The sequence below is a fragment of the Meleagris gallopavo genome, unplaced genomic scaffold (genome assembly GCF_000146605.3).
Source record: "Meleagris gallopavo isolate NT-WF06-2002-E0010 breed Aviagen turkey brand Nicholas breeding stock unplaced genomic scaffold, Turkey_5.1 ChrUn_random_7180001956773, whole genome shotgun sequence".
Lineage (NCBI taxonomy): Eukaryota > Metazoa > Chordata > Aves > Galliformes > Phasianidae > Meleagris > Meleagris gallopavo.
The window spans coordinates 20,196-28,462 of NW_011217259.1; the positions used below are offsets into that span (position 1 = coordinate 20,196).

General features: G+C 53.8%; 1 protein-coding gene across 1 annotated transcript; it reads left to right on the top strand.

Moving 5' to 3' along the window:
* The first annotated feature begins 143 nt into the window (after positions 1-143).
* Positions 144-6,806, top strand: UBE2Q1 (ubiquitin conjugating enzyme E2 Q1). The gene is made up of 12 exons (XM_003213977.4): positions 144-537; positions 835-939; positions 1,314-1,364; positions 3,320-3,460; positions 3,950-4,034; positions 4,328-4,388; positions 4,867-4,957; positions 5,051-5,109; positions 5,399-5,447; positions 5,644-5,739; positions 6,048-6,114; positions 6,376-6,806. Exons 1-12 carry the CDS (start codon positions 385-387, stop codon positions 6,405-6,407), a joined length of 990 nt encoding a protein of 329 aa, XP_003214025.1. The 5' UTR covers positions 144-384; the 3' UTR covers positions 6,408-6,806.
* The last annotated feature ends 1,461 nt before the right edge of the window (positions 6,807-8,267 follow it).

The window sequence follows — 8,267 nt, forward strand, 5'->3', positions numbered from 1 at the left end:
GCGGCGGTACCGGGCGGCGTTCAGTCGTTGGGCGGCGGCCTGGGAGAGCCGCGGGACTCGGGGGGTTCTGCAGCACTGAGGCCGGCTTTGGCCACGCGAGGATGGGGCGTTTGCGGGATGCGCCGGCCGGGTTGGGCTCTGCGTTCGTTCACCGTCACTCACGGAGCTTCCCGAGGGCTGTGGCTCCAACACAGGGAGCCCGGGCTCTCTGGAGCAGCGCCGTGTTAATGGCAGTGTGAGTGGAAGCCTTCCCTACGACACTTCCAGCCCAGCATGAGAAGCAGTACTCAGCCTTATCAGTGTGAGCCCCTCTCTCAGCCCCCACCAAATGCTTCTCAGTGCTGAGATCACATTGAGCTCCCCCTGAGCTGTCAGAGCAGTGCAATGGGATTGGGGGTTTTACAACGTTCAGCCCCTTCTCCTTCTTCCCAGGAGTCTTATCCAGCTGTTCCCCCCATCTGGTCTGTGGAGTCGGATGATCCCAACCTGGCAGCTATCCTGGAGAGGCTGGTGGAAGTCAGGAAAGGAAATACGCTGGTGAGAGGTGCTGGTGGGAGGATGGGGGGGACGGTTGCTTATAGTGTCAGCGTTGAACCTGCTGAGGTGGGCTCTGCTCCCACAGAGGGTTTAGGAATTGCAGTATCGGCAGCTCTGACTCCTGTCAGTGTGCCTTCCCATGCGTTTTAACCTGGGATTTTATCCTGCTGAGCTTGGAGGGCGGAAAGGAGAATCTGTGGGGTCTTTGCTCACCGGGGAGGTGGGAGTGCTGGGGATGGTGAGGCTCAGCTCCCTGTGCTGCTGTGTTTCTTTGACACCTCTCTGCTCTCTGTGCAGCTTCTGCAGCACCTGAAGCGAATAATTTCAGACCTGTGCAAACTCTACAACCTCCCCCAGCATCCTGATGTGGAAATGTTGGACCAACCTCTGCCAGCAGAACAGGTGAGGAACTCAGGGTAAGGATTTCTAGGCTCGTTTTGGGAGCTGCCTTAGAGGCTGAGGCTTCCTAACCCTGAAGGAGGGCTGTAGCAGGGGAGGGTCTGTCTCTTCTCCCTTGGTGCCTGGGTGGGCCCAGCTTTTATTTCTTCAGTTTGATGCCTGGTAGTGTTTGAGATGTTTCTTATCTGATTTCTTCTAACTCACCTTGCTTCCCTCACCTCGTGCCTCTGGAGCTGCTCGGGTTTATAACCTATAAAGGTTCTTGGCTTTGTTCTGCCTTTAAATTGCTTCTGTGTGTAAATCTCACCTTAGAAGTGTCTCAGAAAGCAGGGGAGCATTGCCACAGGAAGCTCACAATGTGATTTTTGTCCTCGCAGAGCACGCAGGAAGAGGTGTCCTCTGAAGAGGAAGATGAAGAGATGCCAGAGGTAAGTGCCTCCTCGCTGTGTATCAGGCAGCTGTGAGATGTCTGTGAGAGGTGCTGAGGCCCAGAGGTCGTGTTTGGGTGAAGCTGGAGGAGGCCAGGCAGGACAGGAGCCCGTTGGAGCCAGTTTAAAACTTGTTTGATTTCAGCATTTTCCTGCTGTGTACAGCAATCCTGGTCACCAAGCAGGAGTGGTGGGTTGACAAAACACAAAGGACTGACCTCTGAGGACAGGTAAATGAGCTGAGGTCAGAGCCCCTCAGATGGGTTCTCAGTTTGTGCTGCCATGCTTTGGAGTCTGAAATTTCCTCACAAGTAATTTGATTTCTGGGATGCTTGTGTGGGGCTGAGTTGCCATCGCTGACAGGAGAGCCACATGCTGGAAATTGGACTCATGCAGAGAAGATGAGATGGGATGGCTTGGCGTGTGAGGGAGATAATTGGCAGGAGAGGCAGAGGCAGCCATGCTTCACTGCAGGCTGAGAATATCACGCTGAAAAACCCACAGGCTCCGGTTGTTTGGTTTGTGGTTTAGAGATCTCTAGAAGTGGGTGGAATAATCTTGAAATCTCCATGGTGACGTCGTGAGATGCACTTCTCTCGGGTGCCTGAGGTCTGTGCACCTCAGAGTGCTGCAGAACCAGAGGGCAGGTCACTTGGCAGCAGCCAAGCACTTGTTGGGCTTTTAGCCAAGTGAATATCTTGCTAAACTGAGGCCTTTACAAAGGTCCCTTGAGAAAACGTGGAGGTTTAAACTGCTACCACGCGTAACTTGTCTGCGAGCTTGCTGCTTCTGGGCAAATCTGCAATCTGTAAATCCTTGTGTTCCTGTAAGCTGGGGAAGAAAGCCTCAGGAAGTGAGTTAGCAAGAAGCGTTGCCCCCTCGTGCTCTCTGCTAACACCTTGCTTTGTGCAGCAGGCTGCGCTGTTGTGGAGAGCAAAGGTTTCTTGCTGGGCTGTGTCGGGAGAGCAGAGCAGCAGAGCTGCGCCCTGTTGCAGAGATGCATTACACACAGGTTAATCCACTCGAGGGATTTTCTGGGAGGATCTATTTTCCCTTTGTGATGGTCTAAAAATGTCAAAGCCCTTCCCAAAATGCTCTTCTTCCAGAATAGCAGCAGCCAGCCCGGAGAGGCTGAAGCAAACACTTGCTCAGAGGATTTAATACCAATACTGGAGCTCTGTGTATCCACAGCCATTTGCAGGCAGCCCAACTCAGCTCGCTGATGCTGTGGCAGTGACTGCTGTGCTGCAGAAGTGATGGCTGCAGCGGTCCCTGATTGCTGCAACTGTTTTCTGCTGATGTGACATTGCACACGTCAGCCCAACTGATGCTGCTGTGGAAGGGGATGAGGGGCAGAGCCTCTGCCCTTGCTGGGGAGAGCACTGGGAGCAGAGCGAGAGCTGAGCTGATGTAGAAGAGCCTCCAGATATGCTGTGAAATGTGACCTCTCTTTGAGAGGAAAACATCCTGTGGGTTTTGTGAGTCTGTTCTTGTGCTCCTGGTGACCCGTGTTTGTTCTGAGCATCCGCAGAGCGGGGATAATCCTGCCCAGCAGCAGCGCCCACGCTTTGTTCCAGCCTCCAGAAACATGGCTCCGTGCTGGAGCCAATGTGCAGCTCTCTTCAGTTCTTTGGGGAGCATCTGTAAGATCAATGGCTAATTATAACCAGGCGTGAGACTTGGCAGAGAAGGATTCGGGGAACAAAGAGCTTGTGTGAGCCCAATTTAAATCTGGAGAGGGAAGTGTGCCTGTCTGCCTGCTGGCTTTGGCACAGGACGGAGCCTGGTGCCTGAAGCTTCCTCGCTGAGTGTGTCCAGGCCTTGTGCTGAAGTCTTCTCTTCCACAAAGTGGTTGTGATCCCCTTGGGCCCAAAGGATTCTGACCGCACGTCTCTGCACTTGGAGCAGGGAGCAGTGAGGTGGGTCTGGTGCCATCTCTCCTCTCCCCCTCGCAGGACACCGAGGACTTGGACCACTATGAGATGAAAGAAGAAGAACCAGCAGATGGAAGGAAAACGGAGGATGAAGGCATTGGGAAGGAAAATCTGGCCATTTTAGAGAAAATAAAAAAGAACCAGAGGCAAGATTACTTAAATGTACGTGCCTCCCAGGGGGCGGGAGGGCTGGGGAAGCAGAGGGGCCTGAGTCAGAGAGGCCAGTTCTGGCCATGAGTACATAACTGGCTCTTGGGGATGGCTGAGGGTAATGCAGAGAAGCTGGATAAGTGCTCCCAGGCTTCAGGAAGCCTTCCTGCAGCAGGGTTTGGGGATCCCCTGTGCCCTCAGGAGTTGGGCCTCATCTCTGGCCGTGGTGAAGGGTGATGGGTTGTGTTTTATGCTCCTGGGCTGATGCCTCGTGCAGCTGAGAGAGCAGGGAGATGCTTTTGCTGCAGCTGCACTTCTGTGAGTGATGTGCTTGTTTGAGGCAAGGAAAGTTGATGCAGAGAAAAAAGGGAAAACTTGAGAGAGAGAGAGAGAGGGCATGGCAAGGTCTGGTTTGGGGGCTGGGCAGGAGCTGTGGTCTGGGCATTGGTCATGGTGAGAACAGCATAACAGTGCAGCTTCTATCCTCCTGATTCCTTGCAGGGTGCAGTGTCTGGGTCTGTGCAGGCCACTGACCGGCTAATGAAGGAGCTCAGGGATATTTACAGATCACCAAGTTTCAAGGGCGGTGAGTACCGTGATCCCTGTAAGCCTGGGGCTTCTCTTGTCCTTCAGGGTGGCATCTGGTGGGCTTCGGGGATGGATCTTTGCTGTGTGCTCAGCTGTCGTGGGCAGAGTCTCAGGTTTTGGGGTGCTGTGGCTCAGTAAGGTGCGATAGAAGTGCCCACATCACGATGGTTTCTTTGCAGGACAGTCTGTGCCAGGCTGAGGATGTGCTGCGGGGCTGAGGGGATTTGCAGTCTGGGCGGTGGCTCGTCCCCATCTGGTCCCCCCTCTTCTGACTCACTTTTTGCCTTGCAGGATACTATGCAGTTGAACTAGTGAATGACAGCCTGTACGATTGGAACGTCAAACTCCTGAAGTAGGTGGCACAGTTTGGGATGGTGGAATCTTGGTGGTGGGTCCAAAACATCCCTAGTGAGCAGGGGGCAGTGAGCAGGGCAGAGCTTGGTTGACCTCTTAGTCTTGTGGGCAGCTGACTTCTCTCCAGAGAAGGATGAGCTAATCTGAGGGCTCTGCAAGTCTGTCTGCTGTTCCTAGAGTCCTGGAAGAGGTGCATCAGGCAAAACCCCGAGCTCTCACACCCTCCAGACACCAGTGCTGCCTTTCCCTTGGGCCGGGCGGTCTTTATTTTTAAGCTGGCATGCAAAAAGGGTGTGATGGTCTTCTCTGGAAACCGGGAGCAGAATGCTGTCACTGCCCTCTGGGTGTGAAACCCAGGGCCCCCGTGGCAGCCGGGTTGTGCAGGTATGGGAGCTCTGGGCTCCAACTGGCAGCGAGCGTGGCTGAGTTGACGTGCATCACCTCCTCTCTGAGCCTTTGGGCTTCCCTTCCAACAGGGTTGACGAGGATAGCGCTTTGCACAACGATCTCCAGATCCTCAAAGAAAAAGAAGGAACAGATTTCATCCTCCTAAACTTCTCGTTTAAAGTAAGGCTTCCCAAACCCAGCGTCCTCGATGCACGCCTGCTGCCCTCAGCCACCAGAGATGTTTCTCAATGTGCTTCCCTTCTCTTCTTCCAGGATAACTTTCCTTTCGATCCACCATTTGTAAGGGTTGTGTCCCCAGTGCTGTCAGGGGGGTAAGTAGCTGTTGGTTCTACTCACAGAGGTCTCTAGCTCTGCTTCCTGGGGCAGTTTTCATGAGAGTGGGGAGCACTGTGGCACTGTGTAGCTTTGTTACTTTTGATATGTTTGTGGCAGCCTTCCTGGGAAGTGTGGTCAGTGTTGGCAGATGGTTTTTCTTGCTTTCTTTTGGTTTTGTTGGCGTTTTGTTTTGTTTTGTTTGAGCAAACAGCTCACCTGCAGAACAGGGGGTGGGTGAGGCTGCATCCATGTCTGACATAACTTTGCCCATATTCCTTCTCCAAGGTATGTCCTGGGTGGTGGTGCCATCTGCATGGAGCTGCTTACCAAACAGGTGAGTCCCAGAGCTCAAAGCCTGCTTCCTGAGTAGCTGCTCTCACCTTTCTGGCAGCCAAATCTTGCTTCTGCCAGCAGCTGAGAGCTTGTGCTGCCTGCACAGGGCTTGGAAAAGCCCTTCCTCTGCCTCTGGGAAGCTCAGCTCATGCTCCCATCCACGCTCATCTCTCTGCTGTGTGTGCTCTGTCTCACAGGGCTGGAGCAGTGCATACTCCATCGAGTCTGTGATCATGCAGATCAGTGCAACTCTGGTGAAAGGGAAAGCACGAGTGCAATTTGGAGCCAATAAGGTAAGGTCAGCATGGAGCAGCCAGGCAGGGCTTGGGAAGTACAGAACTGCTCTGCTCTGAGCAGTGCCTGTGGGTGTTCGGGGGCAGGAGTTCCGTGCAGAGGTTTCTGTGGGTGTGCTGCAGCCCTAAGAGTTTTTGGGAAGGAGAGGGCAGGTATCTGGGGAATACCCTCTGCACTGAGTGAGCTAAAAAGTGGTTTGGAGGGACTGATGCAAGTGAGAAGGCAGCCAGCCACGTGTCAGCATGGTTGGTGTGGGGAAAGCCTGCGAGCTGCTTTGAACTGACTGTCACCCTGACTTCCCTTGCAGAATCAGTACAGCCTGACAAGAGCACAGCAGTCCTACAAATCCCTGGTTCAGATCCATGAGAAGAATGGTAAGGCTTGAGGGATGGGGCGTGCCTTTCTCTTTGCTGCTCGAGAACCACGTGTGGCACCATTCGGTGTGGAATAAGATGGAGGGAAAGCACCCCAATAAGCTGGGTGCCCTCCTGGGCAGGTGTAGTGCGTGTCCTGAGCCCTGTGGAAGTGGAGCTCAGCATATTTGTGCTGTGACGTTTCCTGCTGGGGATTTCCAGGTTGTAGGGTTTGAATTCCTGTGCAGCCACATCCTTCACCCACCTGTGTTCCTTTTTCAGGCTGGTACACACCACCCAAGGAGGATGGCTAGCACAGACACTGCAGGACCCATCTGCTCACTCCCAAATGCTGTACTCGGATCTTACCACGCCTCTCCGGCTTTCTCCCAGGATATAATAGCTCTGCCTGTTGCAGGACAATAATGGCTGTTATAAACTTTAAAAGAAAACTGTTTAAGCAGTTGGACTGACCTAAAACACTTGCTGGACCCTTGTTAGCAGGCATTCTTATTAAAACAAACTTTTGAGCCTCTTGTATCGCTGGAAACTTTCGACTCTACTCCAGTCTAGAGCGTCCTCCTTACCTATGCTATGGATTTAATTTATTTTCTTATTTCATGTACACTGCTTTTTTTTGTTACAGTGTATGATGGATGTGTATGGAAAATGTATCTTTGGAGAAAAATTACAGTTTGTTAATTTGAAGGTTAGTGGTCTAGTATTTATTTTTCCAAGCTGCTGCATTGTACCTGGGGCAGCTGTGCTGGGGATATGGATGGAGATAGAGAAATGGCCACAGCTGTGAGTGGAGCCAAGCAGGGAAGTCTAGAGCAAGCTTCCTGGAAGGAGAAAACCCTTCTTTGTGGGTGACTGAGAAGCTCCTACTGCCTTTTTCCACCTGTGCCCACATCCCACCCTCCTGAACCGGTGTGGGAAGGAAGGAGGGGAGGGAGCTCAGAGTCCTGGAAGGAAGGGAAGGAAGAAGCTCAGAGTCCTGGAAGGAAGGGAAGGAAGAAGCTCAGAGTCCTGGAAGGGAGGAAGGAAGGGAAGGAAGGAGCTCAGGGTCCTGGAAGGGAGGAAGGAAGGGAAGGAAGGAGCTCAGGGTCCTGGAAGGGAGGAAGGAAGGGAAGGAAGGAGCTCAGGGTGCCGCAGCTTTGCTGGTGAGAGTCCTGGGCTGGAGGGCATCGCTGACTCATTAGCATTGCAGCCAGCCCATCAGTGCTAATTCGTGGTGTTTGAATTAAAGTGATGAGGAAATCAAAGGGTCTCAGAAGAAGTTTGTTATCTCATGTGGCAGCTGCTCTGCTCATTACCCCTTTGCCCTACTTTGAGCCTTGAAAGACACGGCTGAGAGGAGGTTAATGAGGAGCAGTGGCAGGGCACTGCCGAGGGGCTATTTTTAAGCGCTGTGCTGTAGGACAGGAGGAGAAAGGGGTGCCAGGAACCTTGAGGAGCCCTCCAAGGAGAAGTGCAAAGTCCCGTCATGGGGAGGAACTGGAACCTCTCTGTTGGAAGGAGAAGCAGAGTGTTGGAGCTGCTGCGTGAGGGGCAGAGGCGGCTCAGGGGGTCCCACTCGTGGCCATAAATCCCTGCAGGGGGGCACACGGGGATGGAGCCCAGCTCTGCTCGGTGCACTGGAGACAATCTGGAGCCCAGGAGGTTCACTGTGAGCACTGGAGTGGTGCTGGGCTCGCTGCACTAAATCAGCTGCACTGATTTAACGAGCATTGCAATTGGGGCTGAAGGCTGCCCAGCAGCTGAAGGGACACTCAGCCCTACAGTTCCTACCCCAGTGCTGCAGAGCCCTCAAACACTGAGCCTTGTGGGGATCTCCCTGTGCCCAGCTCGGAGCCCCACAGCCCAGCTCCCAGCCCCATAAGGAGCCGAACGGGGTGGGATTTTCTGCAGTGGTCACAGCGCTGTGCTGCAATGGGCTGAGCTGCAGCAAGTGCGGGGTCAGGGGCTGAACGCAGGGGTCTTCAGGGTTCTGTGTGCAGATTCAGTGCTTGGGGGTCAGCGTGCAGTGTCCTTGGGATCAGTGCATGGGGTCTATGCGCAATTCCAGTGCGCAGGGTCTGCGAGGGGGATCATGGAGTCGAATCGGTGGTCCCGCTGTCCCCATCCGCTCTGCCTCAGATCTCACTCGGCTTCACCGGGCGGGGACCCCTCGT